At 35.9% G+C, this 22,545-nt stretch overlaps 1 protein-coding gene across 1 annotated transcript in view; it reads left to right on the forward strand.

Moving 5' to 3' along the window:
- The window catches only part of KCNT2 (potassium sodium-activated channel subfamily T member 2), a 281,133-nt gene that overhangs the window by 230,446 nt on the left and 28,142 nt on the right, over positions 1–22,545 (forward strand). The window contains exons 23-25 of the mRNA XM_027122465.1: positions 6,186–6,287; positions 10,712–10,795; positions 11,695–11,823. Coding sequence (XP_026978266.1) covers positions 6,186–6,287; positions 10,712–10,795; positions 11,695–11,823 — 315 coding nt within the window. The remainder of the gene's footprint in view (positions 1–6,185; positions 6,288–10,711; positions 10,796–11,694; positions 11,824–22,545) is intronic.

Consider the following 22,545-nt stretch of genomic DNA (forward strand, 5'->3'; position numbering starts at 1 on the left):
CCACTCCCTGGGCAAGCAGTTTTGTGAGAGGAAAGGCACAGTTAGTTTGCCCAGGACCTGAGAATTTGGAAATAGGATTTGAGGGTTGTTGGTGAACTAGGGTAGGGACAGGGAGAAAGAGGGAGCAAAAGAGGAAAAACAAAGAAGACGTTATGTCAAACAGTGTAAAGAAGGTCAAGTAGGATGAATGGTGAGAAAAGCCAATCGCTGAGAAAATACGGATGGAAACCATTAATTTATGCCAATAAAATTCTTGACTTTTTTTCACCTCCCACACCGTTCTGCTAAGTCCAACAATTTTATCATCTATTCCATATGGTACTGGATGGACACAGTTTAAAAAAAACACAGTTTCTGCCAGAAACAGATCCCTTCTTCCAACAAAAGCATATGTTCATGATAGCAAACCAAATGAAAGAAATAGGTAAGACCAAGGGTATTAAAGTGTCTGGGATCTTTTAATACTGATTTGGATTTCTCAGATTTCTTTTAGGTATTTTTAGATAAGTGGTTGTTAGGAAAACACAAAATCATCATGGAAGCTTCAGTTGAATCTAGAATTCTACTAAGGAAGCAAATACGATATGTCTGATAAAAAGGTATTATATATTTATACTAGAAGCAATCATAGAAATATTTACTATTGTATTTTATAAAACACAATAGTCAAAAGAAATACTAAAGTCAGAGAAATTTATATAACACAAACACTGCAGTTTTTCCATCTTCAAACCTAAAGAACCAAAGTGAAAAGAAGGGGTATTGAGTAAACCGCAAAGGGTTTCCTTCCTCCCTCTTAATATAAATGTTATAAACTTTATGCAACAAACTTTCCCTAGATGTAGGCAACTACTATAAGTGGAAATGATTTATTCATTTGTTCAATAAAATTTCATTGACTGTGTGCCAGGCATTGTGTTAGGCATTGTCCTGGGACTCACTGAGCTACCTCAGACCAACAGAAAACTAATAAAAAAATAAACAAGGAATTATAGATTTCAGAAGAGCTCTGAAAGTCATAGCAGGGTTATATTCAAAAGTAACTGGGGAGCGCCTACTTTAAATAAGGTGATAAAGTAAGGTCTCTTTGGGGAGGTGATATTTGAGCTATAATGATAACACCAGACTAGTCCAGTCAAAACTTGGAAGTATCAGTACAGGAAGAAAGCAAGCAATATCAAGTACACAACATGATGCATCACTTGATGTGTTTGAAGAATTACTAGTAACAGAAGACAGTAAGTGCTTACTCTACATAATACTTTTAGATGTTTTATCTTGTTTATTTATTAGAATGACAATGCAATGTCATCACCAATATGAACCCCATTTCACAGGTGATGAAACAGAGGAAGAAGGAGCTTAAGTAACTTGTACGAGATCGTCCAACCAGAAGTGGCAATACTTGACTGGTCACCTTGTCTGTCTGTAGAATCCAAGCTCCAAACCACTGTGTGTTATACTGTCTGTTGGATCCATATTTTTAGCAATTGGACTTCTCTACTAACCTTGAAACTCAAGTCCAAATTAACTTATAGTCTTCTCTTCTTCCACTGTTCCTTTTTTTACAGAAGGGCACACTTATCCACCCAGTTATCCAGAAAGTGGGATATCATCCTCATCTTCTCTCTACTACCCAATTCAGTCAAAAATCCCCTCAAATTTAATGTCTGATGTCTAAATATATTTGAAGAAGATCTGTTTCTGTAAACCTTCATTTCTCACTGGAATTGCTGCCTTAACACCCTCATTTAACTTGCTTGGTCTCCCCGTGCCACCTCCCCATTTCCGGTCCATTTTCCATATTGTCACTAGAATGACCATTCTAGAAATGTGGCCATATCACTCCTCCTCTTATGTAAGTTTTTTCTCATTACACTTAAGATACAATTCAAAATTGTTAACATGATTTCAAAATGGGTTCATCGTATGTCCTGTTTTTCCTGGAGCTGTCCCAATTTTCACCCTTGTTTTTCAGCGTAATTCTTGATAACATCCTTTTTCCTCTCAAGTATCCTGGAACTTTAACATCTAATTCCTGGCTTCTGTTCCAGTCTCACCTCTGACCTCTCCATCCAGCCCGTACACTCACACTCAATGCTGTATTCAAACAGAATTGCTTATAGCTCCTCAAGTCTTTTAAGCTTTATTCCCATCCAGTTTCTAGCATATGCTGAACCTTTTGTTTATAACTTTCTGCTTAACACCTGCCCTTCCCAAATTTACTGGCTAATTTCTACTCATATTTGCATCTCCACTTAGACATCACTTCTAATTCAGTCTCTCGACTTTTCCACCAGAAGACTACGGTAGACGCCCTTCCTACGTGCTACCCAAGCATCTACCCCTGATTTGCTGCATATTCTCACCCCGGTGTCTTCCCTGTTTGTTTTTGGTATCACTCACAGTTTGTGAGTTCTTGTAGGCAAGGAAAGTATCCATATTTGTTTACTAGTGCCTGGTCCATATTCAATGCATAATAATTCTATATTAACAGAATTTATGAGTTCTAACAGGAATTCTGTATGCCTAGCACTAAGGATAATGCCCTATGTAGAGTAGACTTGTCAACACTATTTGTTATTTGTTAACTGACTAATTTAGTAAATAAATGAATGAGTTAGTGTTTGATTGGAACCTTTAATAATGAATGATTTATAAAATGATACTTATCAATAGGATTCAGATGTGTGGAAAAAGGAAGAGAGTACCTTTCCTTCAGTGTAAGCCCTGAAGGTAAAAGAATATTTCTGTATTTGGAAAATACAGTGTATGAACTGGAAAATGTAACTGAACCAAATTTTTTTTTTAATTAAATGTGCTACGTAATGTAATTTAACTGAAGCATCTATGTAAATGTAGGTATATAGTAAAAGAGAACATTTGAAATATTGGTTAAACCTTTATTAAAATTAGAGAACAACCCACTGGATTTAGGAAATGTATCTTCTCCGTCAGTAAATCATTGAGCAGGGATAATGTGAGTGAAAGAAACCGCTATATGCCAAAGATCACCCTGCCTCTGATCCACTGAGCTTACCATAGACTCAAGTTTTTGTCAGGAAATTCTTAGGACAAGCTCTTTTCATGAGGATATGTTGCTTTTTCACAGAAATCTTGCCTTTGAGTTCTCCAGGCATGTATTCCGCAAGAAAGTCTGAATCTTAGAGTAAACTGATTTTAGATTTATGAACAAAAATTTACATTATTGAAATTGTTTGTATACGAATTGGCAGCGTCGTGTTGGATGACTGGGTGTTACAAAAGACTAGAGGTTGGCAAATTAATAGTCGGTTTAAGCCCCAGCAAGTACTGTAGCAGTAGGATGCAGAGAGGGAATAATTCTAAGATAATTCTAAGGATAAATGCTGGAGTTTGGAAATTTAATGGATGGACTGGGGAGAGGGATGCGGAGATGGTGGTCAGAGATTCTCTGATTGACTAGTCAGTACCTTTGATTAACTAGTTAGGCGATTATTCAGCATGATGAGAAATTCATTTTAGTAAAGCATGAGATTATGTTTACAGAAAGATATTCATGATCAAAGTTCATATGGTATTGTATAGACATGCTTTGTAGTGAACTATAGTAGCAGTAATTTCTGTACATGACCAAGGGTTTATTGCAGCATTTCTTTTCCTGCTCTCTTTTTTTTAAGGGTAGTATTAACCAATGACAGGAGTAGAAAAGTCAACATATAGATGTTAGAAGGAGAACTCACAGGACACAGATTTGTGATGCTTTGAATGCAGCACTTTTGGATGTGATTCTAAAAGCTTTTACTGAGCGTTGTCAAATGTGTAAGCGTCACAGGGATGAACAGCATATTTATAAATGCCCTTCTATGAGTGCTATCATAGATGTGAAATTCTTGACCTTAATAACGTCTTTGAAAATGTTAAATTGAGAATTCTGTTGACTTACGTTTTAAGAATTGGCGTATTGTATTACTGCAAGAGATTTGATTTTCAGCACAGTGCAACCTTCTTTCAAATGCATATGTCTTTTTTTCTAATTCAATTTTGTTTTAAAACACATTTTAAGTAGTTTTCTCATTTAGTAAAAGTTGTCTAATTTGAAAAAAAAAACTATTCAGGCTGATAGCTGTAACTGAACTTTGGGAAAGATGTGAACGCTAATGTATGGGTTTAGAAGTCCTAAGATGAGATATTTAAAGCCAAAAACTAGACGGTTTCACACTGAGAGCAGAGGAGAGGCCGGAGTTGGAATCATGTTCTAATCACTAAATTATGGCTTTTCTCAGTCTTCCTCCGACTTGATTTTTGAACAGTATTTGAGACCACATCTTCCTCTACAGCTGGAACGTGCTCAGTGTGTCCGGCTCCTCGGATCTCCGTCTGTGCAGCCACTGCGCACTCCCTGCCTCCCACCCACCCCAGCCCCACGTATGATCACCTTGGGAACATTCTCCTGTGCCTCTCCATCGCCACCACCCGACCACCACGACTCTCTGAGTCTAACCATGAACAAATTAATTCCCTATCTAGTTCTACTGCAGCTAAGTCTGCATCAAAGAAAAAGAAAAGAAAAAAGAACAAAACTTGATTTAAAAATTTTAAGGGATGAGAAAACATGTAAAAGCATAAAATCGTGCTTTGCCATGTGTCCCAAGCCCCTTGTTAGCTAGAGGAGTGAACAATGAACAGAGATGATGGTCCTTGGCTTAGAAGATCCCAGGCAGGTAACAGAGATCCGTCGCCAAGTTCTGGGAAAGAAGACCCTGAATGAGCTGTGTGCAGAGCCCAGCAGTCTTGCTGTTTCCCACCTGACCTCGTGACAGATGCTGGACTTCAGATTCTTAGGGTCTCGGCACTTTATTTTGGCTACTTGCTTTAACGTGGGCGGAAGATCTGTGGTTTTGACAGTATACCTTAAGAACCAGATGAGGCCCCCAATTCACAGGAAAGCCTGCCTATCCCTGCAAGAAGACAGCTCATTCCAGGCATCTCCTAACCACCGAGGCGGTTCAAATGAAGCATTTTTGACACCAAGCCTAGTAAATCAGAGACCACGTTGTAATGTAATGGACACGGACACCAAGGGGGCACCACTTGCGCATCCCTCCTTCTGTCTACATCTCAAGTGAGGATGTCCTTATAGTCTGGATGGGCCTAGATGTGGTGGAATAACTCCTGTTTCTCCCTGAAAGGTTTGATTCTGAGCACCAGCCTCATCTGTCTGTCCAGGGGAAGCCCAGGGGTCAAGTCTCTCTAGTACCATCATGACAGCAAGCAGCAGCAGTGGCCCCCGTCCTCTCCAAGACCCCTTCCTTCAGCAATGCTCCCTCCCCTCCATTCTTAAAAAGGGGGACCAAGAGACATCCCGTCCCTTGAGATCTCCCAAATCTGCTACATTAGAAACAGGGGCTTCCTCCCATTGCCTCTGAGAGCGAGGGGTGATTTTTTTATTGGCTTGGCTGTGTCTTGTATTTCTTGTTAAATGGAAGTTGGCAGCAAAAGAAACGAACATTTTTGGGGTTACCACTTAAGTACAAGTTTAAGAAATTCCTTCCAATCTTACACAAACATCTGGTCATAGGCCTTCATTTATTAGCAGGCACTAATAGCAACAGAATTTTTCAAAAGAAACCCTCATCCACCGTAATACACACGCAAACACATACCTTTTTTGTCACTTACAGAAGCTTATCCGCAGATTGGTATGGTTGGCACAACTTTAAAGGCAGATGGGTAAATTAAAACTCGAATGACAGAAAGCTAGGAACCACTGGTTGTGATCGCCCTTACTTGCCTATGTTTTTTGTCATCACATATGAGAATATTCAAAAGCAGATATTCTAGATGTTAGAATACGTTATGTGGCTTTAGGTTTTTTTATATTTGATGAAATAATGTTCTTATGTGTGTTCCTTTTATTAATGTCACTTCAAATCCTGTTCAGAAATAGGTACTAAGAGTAAATAAATGTTTAATGTATGAAAGGATTAAGCTTTCTTTACTACTGGGTATTTTAACCAAGAAATCTTGGTTATGAAAAGTAAAGGGACATTAAAAATACAATTAAAAGTGAAGTCATGACACATTCATAGCTAAGAACCACGTGATAAAAATGGCTTTCTTCACATGTTAGGAAAATTTAAGTAAATAGAAAAGCATAAAATAGAGAATGCTCACAAATTTTTCTTTTTCAAATTTCTGAACAGAAAGAAAGAGAGCGAGGTTCTAATTTGGCCTTTATGTTCCGACTACCTTTTGCTGCCGGGAGGGTGTTCAGTATCAGCATGTTGGACACGCTTCTTTACCAGGTATGCAGCATTTCTTGTTTCTCTCTAAAATGTTTATTTTCTATTTTCTTTAGATTCTATCAAACGCATAATTCAACTAGTGTTTCTCTTGGAGCCGTTAACTTAAAATTGGCTCTGGAAGTAATCCAATATTTTACTTCATGTATTTAATGACATAACTGTGCCTATGAAACACACTGTAAGAAAACATTATTTTTCAGAATAATCTATGAAGTGATATCAGGCATTCTATGACACCAGTGTCCTACAATGTTTAATGTGACATTTTAATACATTTTGCATATTCCTCTAAGCACATTACTAGACAATAAAAGCTAAGAAAGAATTACTAGGTTAAAAAAAAGACAGCTTTCTTTCTAATACATATGTTTTTAGTAAGTAATAGCAAATGATGTCAATAAACTGATAAACCAAGGACGTTTTAAACATCTGCTAATTATTGCCTACTTCAGAAAAACGTAAGGAAGGTTTTACAACCACTAAGAACCATTCGGTTTGTTCCTGAATGCCAGAGTTTTACATTGTCATTTTATCACTCTTAACTTTAGCTAAGAAGTTCATAGAGATTTTATTTTACACTAATATATTTTAATCTTTTTTTAACTCTGTCAGAAACTGAACAAAAGCAATATTTCATATTCTCTGAATCAAGTAATCAAATACTTTTAAAATATATCCATTAAGAGAAAAAAGATATTCATAAGGCTTTAAGTTATTTGATAACTTTAATCTCAAATTAAGCATTCAAGCATTGTGTTGTCTTTTTTGATCATGTATTTTATGTACCCTCTTCCTCCATGCTTGGCTGAATAAACTAATCCAAAGAGGGTTAAGGCTTTTCTACTGGCCTCTGGGCTAATTATGCCTATGACTATGTCTCTGGCTGTGTTTCAAACCATCTGCTTATGCCAGATGAGTGCGGGAACAACACCGCAAAGAACCATAAACACTCCTGTTCTCCCGAAAGTTTCCAGACACATTATCTGGGTGCTCTGGAAGGCCAGGCTTCTACCCCAGACCCCATTGCCAGGCACACGTAATTCTGATCTCTCACAGAGGGGGTTCAAGGGAGGGATTGTTTGAAGAGCAATGTTGCCTCTGAGGGGATTTATATCCATAGCAGTCAAATGCTTGCTGTCGTTATGCACCAGTGGTTTTCAGATATTTTAGCCACAGTACCTTATATTTAAACGAAATCTCATGAGAAAGTCTTTGATATATAAGCTAAGTAGAAGGAAAACCATTCTGTAGAATTGGAGAGCCGTAGTTATTACTTTCCTTTCATTTTTGTTTCACTTTTTTTGTTACACATAGAAATACAGGAAATTGTGTTTTTTCCAAAGCTAGCAGCTGCAGAAAGAATGAACTAGAACAATAATTTTCAAAGTAGTAATTGCCCATTTACCTTCTGATGTCAAATGAGATATTTTAATGGTAGGTTTTTCAGACAGGTAAAGAGTATTTATTTACAGGTTAAAAAGAGATTAGAAATTTAAAATATTTTATTCTCTAAAATTATATAACATGCATTCTTCTATTCTTAAAATATACAATCTAATTGTTTTGGTTAATGATTTAAACCCATCTTCTTAAAGATAAATGCTTATATATTCAAGAACTATTATAGATGACTACAGTTTTATAGTGATTTACTATTAATGTAATTCTATTCTAGACCTCATTTTATTTGCTTCCCCAAGGAAAACTATAATATAAGCAGTATTATCAATCATAATATATGGATGAGACAAGGTCTCAGGAAGGTCAACTGTCCAGTGTTTAGTGGGAATACTCATCTTCAAGCCATGCATACCTCATTAGATTAGTTCTGACCCTTTTCCTGTGGTAAATGACTCTGCATTTGTATAATGCTTGAGTTTGTTTGCTTGTTTCGTTGGTTTTTATTATATCCCACTTGAAACACAGATCGCTTTCATATTTTTAATCATTTTTATTAATTCTCATCTGTGTAGATCAGGAAAACCAATTATTAAAAAAGTTATTACCTAAAATAACATTAAATAGATATTAAAAAATCTTCTATGAAAAATGTTCTATGATTGTATCACATAAGACTTAATGCATGGATTTTGTGATATTAAATGGGGCTATCCACATTTTTGGCTCACATTTAACTCTAGTCTATGCCCTGATGAAGTTACAGGACAGATGACCTCTGGACAAAGAATGTGTTGATGAAGAATACAGTAAACATTAGCTATATTACCACATCTGGCTCTAAAATAATTTAAAATAGTCATTTGCCAAATCTTCAGTTTAATTTCTCTTCCATGAGTGCTTTCTGTTTTTTATTTTGGAAATAATAGTTTTAAGTGCCCAAGAATTTGTTTAAAATTTTTCTTTAGCACACACTGAGTTACAAATGAAATTGAATGATGCTAACAGGGGTGCGTGTCACAGCTCCTCTTGGTGGCCCCAATATGTCATGTCCTAATTACTAGGAGGTTAATACGCCTTGAAAACCAAAGGGCCATTTAAATAAATGGCCTGAAAAAAATGGAATAGATGTGTTTCCTTATGTTCTTTTTTAGATGGGTTTATTTTTTTGAAACTAGCTCTTGGTAAAAGAAATTAGCAATCAACAAAGTAGTCTAGATGATTTATTTAAAAGGTGTTATAGGGCATCCCTGGTGGCGCAGTGGTTGAGTCCGCCTGCCGATGCAGGGGACACGGGTTCGTCCTCCGGTCCGGGGGGATCCCACATGCCTCGGAGCGGCTGGGCCCGTGAGCCATGGCCGTTGAGCCTGCGCGTCCGGAGCCTGTACTCTGCAACGGGAGAGGCCACAGCGGTGGGAGGCCCGCGTACGGCAAAAAAAAAAAAAAAAGGTGTTATAACTTTTAAAGTCTTTGCTATACAAAATAACTAGATGATTTATTGTTATTATTTTTTATTGAAGTATAGTTGATTTACAATGTTGGGCTAATGTCTGCTGTATAGCAAAATGACTCAGTTATAAACATATATACATTCTTTTTTCTAATATTCTTTTCCATTATGGTTTATCCCAGGAGATTGGGTATAGTTCCCTGTGCTATACAGTAGGACCTTGTTGTTTATTCATTTTAAATGTAATAGTTTGCATCTACTAGCCCATCCCTCCCCCTTGGCAACCACAAGTCTGTTCTCTATGTCTCAGAGTCTGTTTCTGTTTTGTAGATGGGTTCATTTGTGCCATATTTTAGATTCCACATATAAGCAATGTCATATGGTATTTGTCTTTCTCTTTCTGACTTACTTCACTTAGTATGATAATCTCTATATGAATGGATAAAGAAGATGTGGTACATATATACAATGGAATACTACTCAGCCATAAAAAAACACAAAATAATGCCATTTGCAGCAACAAGGGTGCAAAATACCTAGATGATTATTTAAATGTTTCACTTGTTAACACCTGATGATCAAACTCAAGGCAGTAATTTCATACGATTTATGAAGTAATTGTTACATATCATGGTGAAATTTGCTTGTATGGGTTGAAAGTCTATCTTTTCACTCAGACCAAAAAATAAACTGAAGAAACTAGAAGCATTTTTCAGTTAATATTCGAACTATTGAGTAGTGTTCTAACAACATGTCAAAATATATGTTAGCAAACAAAATAGTCTCATGATGGTATTTCATACTAACCTATTGGGCTTCCCTGGTGGCGCAGTGGTTGAGAATCTGCCTGCCAATGCAGGAGACACGGGTTCGAGCCCTGGTCTGGGAAGATGCCACATGCCGCAGAGCAACTGGGCCCGTGAGCCACAACTACTGAGCCTGTGCGTCTGGAGCCTGTGCTCCACAACGAGAGGCCACGATAGTGAGAGGCCTGCGCACCACGATGAAGAGTGGCCCCCGCTCGCCGCAACTAGAGAAAGCCCTCGCACAGAAACGAAGACCCAACACAGCCAAAAATAAATAAATAAATAAATTTATTTAAAAAAAAAATACTAACCTATTAATTCACTAATATTTAGATTTACTTAAATATTATATAGAAATGTATTCTACTAGCATCAAGTTTAATCCTAACAAAAAACCAAATACCGGTTGAAATATTTCATTGTAAATTTTAGTCATTTTAGAATTTTTTAAAACATTCTCTATTATATTTTGGCTTATAGTTTTTGTTATTAAAAATCTAAAAATGTTTTCATCACATCCAATAACATCCATAAAATTTAAGCATATCCGGATATTCTAGAAAATAATCATTTCCCATATTTCTTTAAGGACAGCTTAACTGTACATGTGTATTGAGGACACTGGCAAGATAGATTTTTATTTCCTTTTTTATGGGGGCTTAATGATGTGTTACAAGAAATAACCTTTAAGATGTGATAAGATGTTCATGCTCTAAGCTAGTCTATGTATTTCCTACACACAATAAATATGTATTTTGTTTATATTGCAGTCATTTGTGAAGGACTACATGATTTCTATCACCAGACTTCTGTTGGGATTGGACACTACACCAGGATCGGGGTTTCTTTGCTCTGTAAGTTACTAATCTCTGGTGTAGATTATTCTGACAGGCAATTCTGAAAGCCATCTATAATGTACTTTGGCTAACTCTTCTATGTCATTTATTTATTTTTTTCTAATATGTGCTCAAAGAATAGCATCCTAGTTTTTTTTAATCCCTTAAACAATGTTTAGGGAAAACATTATTTAAATTAATAATCCCGAAGATAGCCATTCTGTACAAAATTCAGAACAAAAATGATCCTGAAGGTAGCCGTTCTGTACAAAATTCTAGCAGGTATTTGAGACTGACAGTTTCTGACATAGGATGCTACACTGCCAAGGTAAACAGCGATCATGACATTTAACCTCTCTGTTTTATAAATAAGTGTACTATGCCTAAGTGTATTTAATGAAGTGTCTTGCTAACAAATTCAAATTCATGTTTAGCAAAGAGAGACCAGCACTTATGCCTCCTGTCTGTGAGTCCTGTGCTCCATACTTTTACACATCTTCCTCAGTATGGGTACTAGTAGAACTTTGGATGGACAATTCGTTTTTGTGCTGGAGTGTCCTTTGCACTTCAAGATGTGTAACATCAGCAGACCCTGTCCACTAAGGTTATTGCAACATTCAAACAAGCCTTTACAGGTTTTCCAACAATTCCCAATCAATTACCAGTGATATTCCAAGTATATGGGACTAATACAGTGCCATGCTGCCACAAATGGAGCAGTTGGTTTCTTAAGTTTGGGTGAACCCAGGTATAAGGCTGAGATGGAATGTAATAAAAAACTTTAATACATGTATAAGCACTTATGAATGTCACTTTGAGATTTCAAAATATCAATAAAATCTACCTTTAAAGAGTGAAAAATTACCATTGGGTTATTTCTTAAAAATTTGATTTGTAAATAATACATATGATTGTAGATGAAAATCACCGAGGATGACTTATGGATCAGGACTTATGCCAGACTGTATCAGAAGTTATGTTCTTCTACTGGAGATGTTCCCATTGGAATCTACAGGACTGAATCTCAAAAACTTACTACATCTGAGGTTTGGAAATGTCAAAATATTCCTGTCTTAATGTTTAATCTTATTGAATACTGCCATTCCTAAACCTATAAACTTATTTCTGAAATATGTCATTAAATTATGTAAATTATGTCAGGAATTTCATAAAATAATGTTGGCTAAAGGGCTGTTTTAGAGTTTGTGGACTTTGGGCTCTGAATGTCTTTTGTAGGTTTTCAGGAAGTAAGTTAATTCTAAGTAACCTTTGGATACATAAGAAAAGTTCTCAGGGCAAGCAAACTAGTTTTCTAATATAATCTTCAACTCCACATATTAGCATTTGGAAAGAGGGAAAACAAAGATGAGTTAGGAAGCATGAAACTCACATTTTTCAAGCTCTAGGTTGAGGACTACTTTGAAGCTAAGAAAAAACTCTAGGATCAGTGCCAGACCCTCCCAGAGGAAAGCTCAGTAATTATAAAAGCAAACTAGAGCCTATGAAAATGGAACATTTTAATTTGGTCACACTATGTGGTTCCAACTTACGGTTTATATTCTTGAAAGATTTTTACTTCTTCAGGTACCTCAAAGTTATTCAAAATTTTGGTTAACCATTTCTTTCTTTGGTCTTATGCAAAATAGAACCTCAACTATGAGGCTCAGATTAATTACATGCATTTTAATAGTCATGTAATCATTATACCAGCTTGTGATTAAAATCAGTGAATCCATGTGTGGAAAAGAAGAGCTTTATAAGAAGCATAAGAGTAATGGAGTAGATTTTTATTTTCTTGATATAATTTATAGTTTGACATTTAAGTAAGTGATATTGAGGCCGGAAGAAAATAGTTCAGTTTTTCTGAGATGCTCTTTAGTGGTTTCACTGCAGCTTCAGAGGTGCTAAAAGAAGCTTTATTGCCAGCTCTGCTACTGAATCTGAGTTTGCCATTGGCTGTGGTCCCTGTGGTTCACACCACAAAGAGCAAGACAAAATCAGAGAAAATCAGGAATGACTGATGGGAGAAACATACCAGAAAGTTAAATGTGTAAGACAGCTTAGCCAGATACACCTAAAATTTAAAGAACATTGCATCCAAAAAATTATTATTTGATGAAAGGTTAAGAGAAAAAAAAGTGCTTTTGCACCTAAGCAATTAACCATTTCTTATTTGAACCTGATAAGAACAAAGAAGATTTTCACACAGCAGAATACTATCCTGTTTTTATCTTATAATATGTACTTTGTGAATTTGAACATGGTAAATTCTGCCCTTGGTCAAGTTCATATCCATGTTCAGTCATTATGTATTATTAAGGGATGTTGTTGTATGTTGTTTACAGTACAGATAGGGAAAGAGTAAATGAGTATTTGTACTGTCATCAAGGAGTATTTAATGTGACATTTTGGTCATTTCTTCCTATCACAAACCAGCAAAATGTTTATAAACCCCCAACCCTTTAGCTTATATTAAAAGCACACATCCTTGGAAAAATAAAAGGATACTGGGTTAAATGAGGATAATACCTGTTGTCTTCCTATACTGAATTCAGTTCATCTCCTGGAACACATATTTTTATTTAGATTTTATATTCTGCCTATTATAGAAAAAAAGGCAATTTAAATAATTAAAGATAAAAATAGGACCTTCAAGCACTTTTACAGCAAAATATATTAATAGGGGCAGAGAAATTAATGCTACTTTACATTTAAAATGAAGTGACTGCTACAGTTGAAAAGGAGTTCTACGTTTATTTTCCTGGCAGATAATCAAAAATAGAACTGTTGAGTTTTATAATAATTGTAGTTTGATACACAAAAGGATGTAAGTTCATCTAGAGAAAGATTTGTTTTTCCTGATCACTGTTAAAAGAATGAGTATATTATGTGCTTCCTTATTTAAGACATTGAATATTTAGAGATATTTAAGAGATAGATAACATGATGAACATTATCTATCTTTAATTATAGTTTTGCAAGATGCAAAAGTACCAATAAGGTGAATATCCCTTAAGTCGATGTTCTATTTTTTTTTTTTTTTAAAGGGGGGAGCATCAATTCAGTATTAACTCAGTAAAGACACTGGGTTTTGTGCAAAGGGGAAAGCATTCTCTTTTTCCTGATTCTATAAAAACACAGAATAAGAGCTTAGTGGATCTAAGGAAATGAAAGAGTGGCTCATACATTCCACCATCTCTCTCAGATTTCAAATGGTTCGAGAATACTCAAGTGTTAGAATTCAAATAATTTATCGTTGTCCAAAATGCCAATTTTTCTCTTACTTTAATTAAAGAAGGACACCAGGGCTTCCCTGGTGGCACAGTGGTTGAGAGTCCGCCTGCCAATGCAGGGTACATGGGTTTAAGCCCTGGTCCGGGAAGTTCCCACATGCCGCGGAGCAACTAAGCCCGTGTGCCACAACTACTGAAGCCTGCGTGCCACAACCACTGAAGCCCGCGTGCCTAGAGCCCGTGCTCTGCAACACGAGAAGGCACCGCAATGAGAAGCCCGCGCACTGCAGCGAAGAGTAGCCCTCGCTCGCCGCAACTAGAAAAAGCCTGCGTGCAGTGGCGAAGACCCAACGCAGCCAAAAATAAATAAATAAAAAGAAAACAAATAAGGAAAAAAAAGAGGACACCAGATTTCAGGAGGTAGAAACTCCATTCAATAATTAGAATTGGGGGCTTCCCTGGTGGCGCAGTGGTTGAGAGTCCGCCTGCCGTTGCAGGGGACACGGGCTGGTCCGGGAAGATACCACGTGCCACGGAGCAGCTGGACCGTGAGCCATGGCCGCTGAGCCTGTGCATCCGGAGCCTGTGCTCCGCAAGGGGAGAGGCCACAACAGTGAGAGGCCCACGTACGGCAAAAACAACAACAACAGCAACAACTTAGAATTGAAACATCTGGCATCTTCTTTCTCAGATGGTTCATAGGTCCTCCTTCTCCCTAACAGCTCACAGAGCTGTGTTACTGTCCCTCACCCCGCAGGGGCAGTTTGAAAGGTGACTCTATGAAGAGGGTACACAGATGGTCTGTGGACTGGGAGACACGGCACGTTTGCATGCAGTAGTACCACAGTGAATTCACAGAACTAAGTGCAAAGGTACATTCTGTGTACTTTACCCTTCAACAGCAGATTGAAGAGTCTTCCCCAGGGAATCTGACCAAGCCACGTGAACGGCTTAATGATACAGACATGGGAGAGTCTCCAGGTCAATGATCTAGTCAGGGGACCCTGAAACTCACACTAAAAACACCCCACCCAGAGCTTTCAATCAATTTATTAGCCCTATACTCTTAATATAAGAAGACAACTCAAAATTCCCTATTTCAGGGAATAGAATGAAATAGAGATACCAAAATAAACAAACAGAAAGAAAAAACTGAACTTGTAAGAAAGACAGATCACTGAGGGAAAAGGAAATATAAAACATAAAATATAATAAAGACTTCTACTCCTGTTTACCCAAGAGAAATGAAAATATATCCATACAAAGACTTGCACATGAATGTTCTCGGCAGCATTATTCATAATAGCCAAAAATTAGAAACAACCTAAAAGTCCTTCAGCTAGCGAACAGATAGTCAAAATGTGGTATAGCCATACAATGGAGTACCATTTAGCAATAAAAAGAAACAAAATGCTTATATGTGTTGTGACTTGGATAAACCTCAAAAACATTACGTCAAGTGAGAGAATAGACTCAAGAGACCACATATTGTATAATTCCAAGTATGTGAAATGTCAGAAAAGGTGAATGTATGCAGACAGATAGTAGGTTAGTGATTGCCTAAGACAGGGTGAGGTGGAGGGAATGGAGAGTAACAGTTAATGAACATGATGGGACTTACTGGGGTGATGGAAATATTCTAAAATCTTTTTATGGTGTTTGTTGTACAACTTGGTAAATTTACTAAAATATCCTTGAATTTTACACTTGAAGTGGGTGAATTATAGGATATGTCAAATATGTATTAGGGAAGTTCTATATTGAAAAGCTGTAATTAATATTATTAGAAAGATAAAATATTATAAGGATAAAAGATGAATAGGAAGCTGTATTTTTAAAGGAACATTTAGAATAAAAAAGAACTCTTGGGGATTGATAGTACGTGAGCAGAAGTGAAAAAGTTTGTACCATAAAGCTGAGGAAACCACCGAGAAACTAGAGCAAAAATTCAAACATGGAAAATAGTAAAGATAAGATAAAATTAGAGAACTAGTCCAGGAGGTCTAAGAGTCTAAGATCTGAATTTTAAGACTTCCCTAAAGAGGAAATGAAAGCAAATTGAAGAAATATCAGTTTAATAATTTAATAATAATCCTAGAACAGAACATGTTCCAAATGGGAAGGGTCACCAGAGGCCCACCACAGTGAATAAAATAGGCTCACACTAAGGCACAGCATCATAAAATTTCAGAACACTGAAGGAAAAGAGAAGATCTTAAAAGAGATGGGAGAGAAAACCAAAGGGTAGGTCACATTCAAAGTATTTCTTTGGATTTCTCAACCAGCAACACTACAAGCCAAAAGACAATGGAACAATGCCCTCGAGATTTTGAGGGAATATTATTTCCAAACTAGAATTCCATATTCAGACAAAACTACCAAACTTGTGTTAGGGTAGAATTAATCATATTTCAAAATTTTCTCCAAACATATGCTCCCGTGCCTGCTTTCTAAGGAAATTACTTCCACCAAAATGAATGAGTAAACTGAGGAATTAATGAGTAAACTGAGGAAGTAATGCAAAGAAACCAGACATTTTATGGAAACCTGGCAACAAGTATGAGGCCAAGGCAAAAGTCAAGAAGGTGATGAAAGGACCACCAGGCAAGAAGTGAAACCTGGAGCAGGTCAGAAAGCTTCAGAAAATTTTTCTTCTGGAAAATGGAAGCCGTAGGATACATGATGCATCTCACTGTCTTAAAGAAAGATTAGACAATTGCCAAAGAGTTCAGGGTGGATTACCAAGTACAAATCTAATGAAGCAATTAATAAAATTAATTAATTAACTCTAGGAATACAATATCACCGCCACCAACATCAAAAAAGTATGCAGGCAATGAATAGTAACCACATTTCCCATGTATTTCACCTGTAAATTGTAGTCATAATATGCCCTGAATTTTGATCTAACCAAAATTATACTTCAACCATTTTGAAATGACAGGATATGGCAATGGTGGGTGGAAAAGATAGTTACTCTCTCTTCTTCCAGAGTGAGAAGTCAATAGATAAAAGTAGAAACTGACAAAAAAATTAAGAAATGACAGTCAAGCATGTTATATAGAGACACAAAGATAAGGACCTACATGTCTAGCTAAAAGAGGTAAAAGTAGCTGGGTCCTACCAGAGGAAAATAGAAGAGATCATGGTGGGAGCTGCTGTTTTTCAAAACAAACCGTAACATTTTCTGACTATTTAAACTATGTATGTATAACTAATAAAAACAACTAATACATTTCCAGCTGTAAACTTTCATTTTCAGACTCACACATCGATCCTTTCTTCAATTTATGCTTTTAAATATCCAATTCTATTCTATTCAATTCTATTCAAAATATATGAAATATTTTAAATTTAATGCCAACATTTCATATAAGAATGTAGGAAGGATAAGCTAACATAAAAAAATCTAGGTCTTGCTTCCTTGTTTTTTTAAGGAGTTGAAAAAAATACATTTTAAAGGCAGATGCAGGTTTTCATGCCACATCGTTTCCTAATCTGACTTCATTATCTTCCCATATTTGGTGTATAGAGAAAAAAGTTAAATTATGTCACTGCTTTGGCTGTGGGAGGAGGGGAAGCACTAAATCCCTTTGCAGATGTCTTTTCAAAGACATGTGATGATAAAAAAATACACATAGTTAAAATCATGAAATTTATAAAAGCCCTGGCACACTTACTCAGTTTTTTCCTTGTGGGCTATAAATTGGTGGAAGGAGGATTCATACAAACATACAGTGGGAGTGCGTACAGGAACTGGAAAATCAGTCCGTGGAGAGTAGGGTACAGCTGGGTCAGCCCCTTTTCACCTAATTGTACAACACCAAGCTAGAATAGACCACGCTCTACATGTCTATTTCAGGGAAGTTTTACAAATACCATACTTTTCTGGTTCAAAAACTAGAGAATCAACAAGGACTCGTGCTTCTCTTGGGGACAAAGGAGAACAGTATTTCTGTCCACAGTATTTTCTCCATAATTCTCAAATTCAGAAAGCTTACTAAACTGCTTTGGTGGCAAAACCTCACTTTAACTGTTCTGAGATTTTTCATAATACTTACTTATCCCCCTTAAAATGAATATTCATGTTTTTTATTACAGAAGTGTTTTTATTATAAAATGCTACCCAAGACCCTCTGAAGGTATTACCTACTATTCAGTATATGATACTTTCCAAAATCTGAAAACTTCTGAATTAATAAAAATATTTATTCTCATTTTTTGGTAAGAAAATGTGAAATTGTGTTTGCCTTCAGTTTTCCAGTGTAGTGAAAATCACATTTTCTTGAAGTGAACCATAACCAGTGAAGATTTTATTAGAAATTAGAAAGAGGTCATTTTAAAGCATATTAAAATACCAACAGCTTTACAGTATAACCAATAAATTTGTGGAATATGTTACTCTGTTGTTCACCTTCATCATCAATAAATCCTATATTTTTAAAAAATGTGCATAGGTAATAGTTAACCATCTACCAACCGTTAACTTTTTACAATTAAATTGGATGCACGTATTTTCGAATTATGGTTTTCTCCAGATGTATCCCCAGGAGTGGGATTGCTGGGTCATATGGTAGTTCTAGTTTTAGTTTTTAAGGAATCTCCATACTGTTCTCCATAGTGGCTGCACCAATTTACATTCCCACCAACAGTAAGGGAGGGTTCCCTTAAATTGGAAAGTAATATTTTAAATATATTATTAAGATTAAAGTTTTCGGGCTTCCCTGGTGGTGCAGTGGTTGAGAGTCCGCCTGCCGATGCAGGGGACACGGGTTCGTGCCCCGGTCCGGGAAGATCCCACATGCCGCGGAGCGGCTGGGCCCGTGAGCCATGGCCGTTGAGACTGCGCGTCCGGAGCCTGTGCTCCACAACGGGAGAGGCCACAACAGTGAGAGGTCCGCATATCGCAAAAAAAAAAACCCAAAAAACAAAGTTTTCATTTTATAAAATTACATTAATGCGATGATTTTAGTAAGGATTTAGATAAAATAGTTTTGAAACTCGAGCTGCCCATTCTCTGCATTTATTCACTCACTCATTGGGCCAATTGTTAAGAATCTGCAGACAAATAATTTCAAGGAGCCTATATTCATATATTTATTATGCATTTTTTATATTTGTAACAATAGTGAGAATGCTAGATAATGGGTTAGACTTGAGTTATATGACACCAAAGAATATAATTGAAAATTTCACTTCTACCTTGAGGAATGAAAATATTATTCCTAAGAAAAAGATAGCATAATTTGTATAACCCCTAAATATTTAGGGTTTATATGTTGACTGGGCAGATCAATTTTTATCCTCTATAGCCTATGTGGTAACTAAATCTATTTCTATAAAGTTACTTAAATGTATACATAGAGGTGAAAAAACAATCTTATTATAAGGTCTAAAGTTTTTTAAATAGTACAGCTATTAATACCAATAGTGATTATTGAATATCAATGATTATGTCAATATCCTCTCATGAATATAGTACTTTCATAAGCTCTTATCAATTGTTTTATTTTCTATTAGCACCGCATTAACTTTCTGTCAAATCTTAGACGATTTTAGAAAAAAAAATCTAACAAGAACAACTTTCTAGCAAATTGTTAAAATATGAGCTTATTATTTACCTAATTGTATTCAAAAGTGCTATGATAAATAATCAAACACATAATTAGATGATGTGTTCTGTGGTATCTGTCATATATTGTCCTGTTACTGATTGGTTTGTGTATGTATTGTTTAGTCATTGTTTAAACTGTATTTTGTGTGTTTCTTTTTCCCTCGCTTTGTGTCAGTGTCGAGAAATAGCATCACAAGTAAGTATTTTGGTTGTCTCCCTTTCCTCAAATTGTCTAATGTATTCAGTTATTAAATGAAAAGAATATTAAAGATTGAATTCAATATTTCAGATTTTAAAAGAAAACAAGTAAGGTGAAATGCTTTTAAATGCTCTATTTTCAAGTTAGTGTATTTATATTTCCCTAATATTCCAAATCTTACCTGTTTGTCTTCAAATTATGTTTATGTATTAATCCAATCACATATTTTACTGTGTGGTGTCATTACCAGCTAGTCACTTACTGGCTGTAGATTGTCCTCAAGGGAGATGCCACCTTCAATGCAATCAGCTGGTACTGAAAGGGAATGGGGGTCTTGATATAAAACATACCTTTAGTTTGCTTCTTATGTAGGCTGGACCCCCTAGAAATGGTTATGGGAACAATAGGACCTGTGATGGATTCCTCTGGGACACTTTTTAATGCTGAATTTTTTCTTTAATAGCTTTAGTTTATTGTCATGAAGAAGCCATCACTTTAATGTTTGATAATATTAACCTGTGATAATCATTGATTTACTACAATAAAAAAATTCTTAATAACACATTATGTATGTTTACATACACTTCTTATATTCCTGAACCCTTGATGTTATCTTCATGTGATTTGCATTTTTTAATTTTATTTTCCATTTTCTTCATCTAAATCACAATAAATAATTGTCATTATGGCCTTAGTACTTAACACAAACTCCCAAGCATTAAATAGAATTAAAGAAACTATTACAAATATAAACATTTTCAACTTTAAAAATTGCATTTTGAATGTCAAAGCAGTGGTACCATTCAGCCCACTGGGAGAACACAGTCACAAGTGTAAAAGTTGTGTGCCAAAATTACCAACCAAAGGTACGAGTCTATTTTTGAGCTTTTGTTGAATTTTGGAGAGAAGTTCTATATTATCATAATACCCAACATTTTGACAGAGTGACTGTTGTTTTCTCTACATCATAGATTTGAATCCATGTAATAAATGCAAATTCTGTTTATTAAATTATTTTGAGCATCCTAAATTATTTAAGGTTTAATAATCTCTAGCTTTATTATATTTTTAAATATTCTAATTTTGTTTTCCCATATATGTATTCCTTTGGAATTTACTAAATATTTACTAAGGAGGCTTCACTTTGGGATGTAAGAAAAATGTTTTAGATGCTTTCCGACCTTTTTCACATGATGGTACATAGAAAATAGGAACGTTTGTTTAGCATGAAGCTGCTCAGGGCTTCCAGCTACCACCACAGGTGGTGCAAATTAAAGTTCTAGTTCAATGCAGAACACAGCTCTGGCACATGCAAGTTTGGGGAGCTCGTCTTAGGGTTCTTACAGTTGCTTTATTAGAATATGTTTTGTAGTTCTTTGAGCTCAAATGAGATCAAACATATATTTCTAAAATTTTAAATTTATACCAGCATTTGACCTGACCTGATTCACAAATAAAATTTAATTTTATTTATAATGAACTGGCAGACATTATTTTAGGAAGTATTTTAGGAACATGTCACAAGCCAAGTTGCTTCACTTTGCCTCTACTGAAGGCTTTCTAGGGTGTGAGTCCAGATCTGCTCCACGCTGGTAGAAACACTAGTTAGTGGTCACACCACGTCCCAGTAAGAACAAAGTTTTCATCTGTGAAAAAACTTTATAGCTTCATGTTTGAAAGTAAAATTAATTTTTTAAATGTAGGTTTTGGCTCTATTATAGTTTTCCATGTTGATTCAAAGTGTTGTTCTTCACTTTTTACTCAGATGTCAAGCTTCACTATCTCCTCTTTTCTCTAACTTACCATTTCAGATGCAGAAAATCAAAGGTTTGGCTCATTTCTGACTTTTCGTAGCCAATTACAAGTTGACTCATAACTTTTTTCCTCTGATTGCTTTCTTTCTCATAGTTACTATTCGAGGTCTCAAAATCCTCCAGTCAATTCCCTATATAAATAAAGTGTCTTCCCTTTAATTTGCTGGGAAGTTTGAGTCTTCCAATATAAGTATCCTTCTCACAATCCTTTTTATGAAGAAAAAGCTCTAATTGTACTTTAGATATTAAAATATGCTTATCCTTGTAATTCCAGTTTTTTCTTATACAATTTCCGTCCTTTCCACCTCTAGTTTTGTTTTGTTTTGGTGTTTTCTCTCTCCCTTCAAATATGTTGAGGTTTCCCCAAATCTCAAGAAATTTTTCTTTTTTTTTCTGTTTTTTCTTATTTTACTCTTGCTGTTAAACTCTCAGAAGACTTCATACATGCTGTCCATTCTATTCCTTATCTCCCAGCTTTTCCCCCACTACTTTATCAGTACTGTTCTTCAATTATTAAAAATCTCTTTTAGCCAAAATCATTGGCCTTTTAAATTAGTTGTAATTTGTTTAAGCACTGTAGAACCTTTAACAGGGTTCATTATCTCTTACATCTTTAAATTCTCTTATCCTTAGTTTTCATATCATGAATTACTCCTATTTTCCCTGTTTGCACTGGTTTATTTCTTTTTCCCCTTTTTTGCTGTTCAATTTCTGCCTATAACAGCTCATTTTAGATGCTGCTACTGTGATCTTCCATCTGAAGGTTCGTCTAATCTCCTGTCTCGGAATTGGCTCTAGAACGCAGGACCCCAAGGAGAGGCAGCGATCACCTTCACCTCCTCCCCTAGGATGGGGCTTCATCTTTAGGTTCCAGAAAGTACTTCATTATCTACCTAAGGGTGGGCTAA

This window comes from Aethalodelphis obliquidens, unplaced genomic scaffold (genome assembly GCF_003676395.1).
Source record: "Aethalodelphis obliquidens isolate GAN/ISIS:26980383/991018 unplaced genomic scaffold, ASM367639v1 scaffold24, whole genome shotgun sequence".
Classification (NCBI taxonomy): Eukaryota; Metazoa; Chordata; class Mammalia; order Artiodactyla; family Delphinidae; genus Aethalodelphis; species Aethalodelphis obliquidens.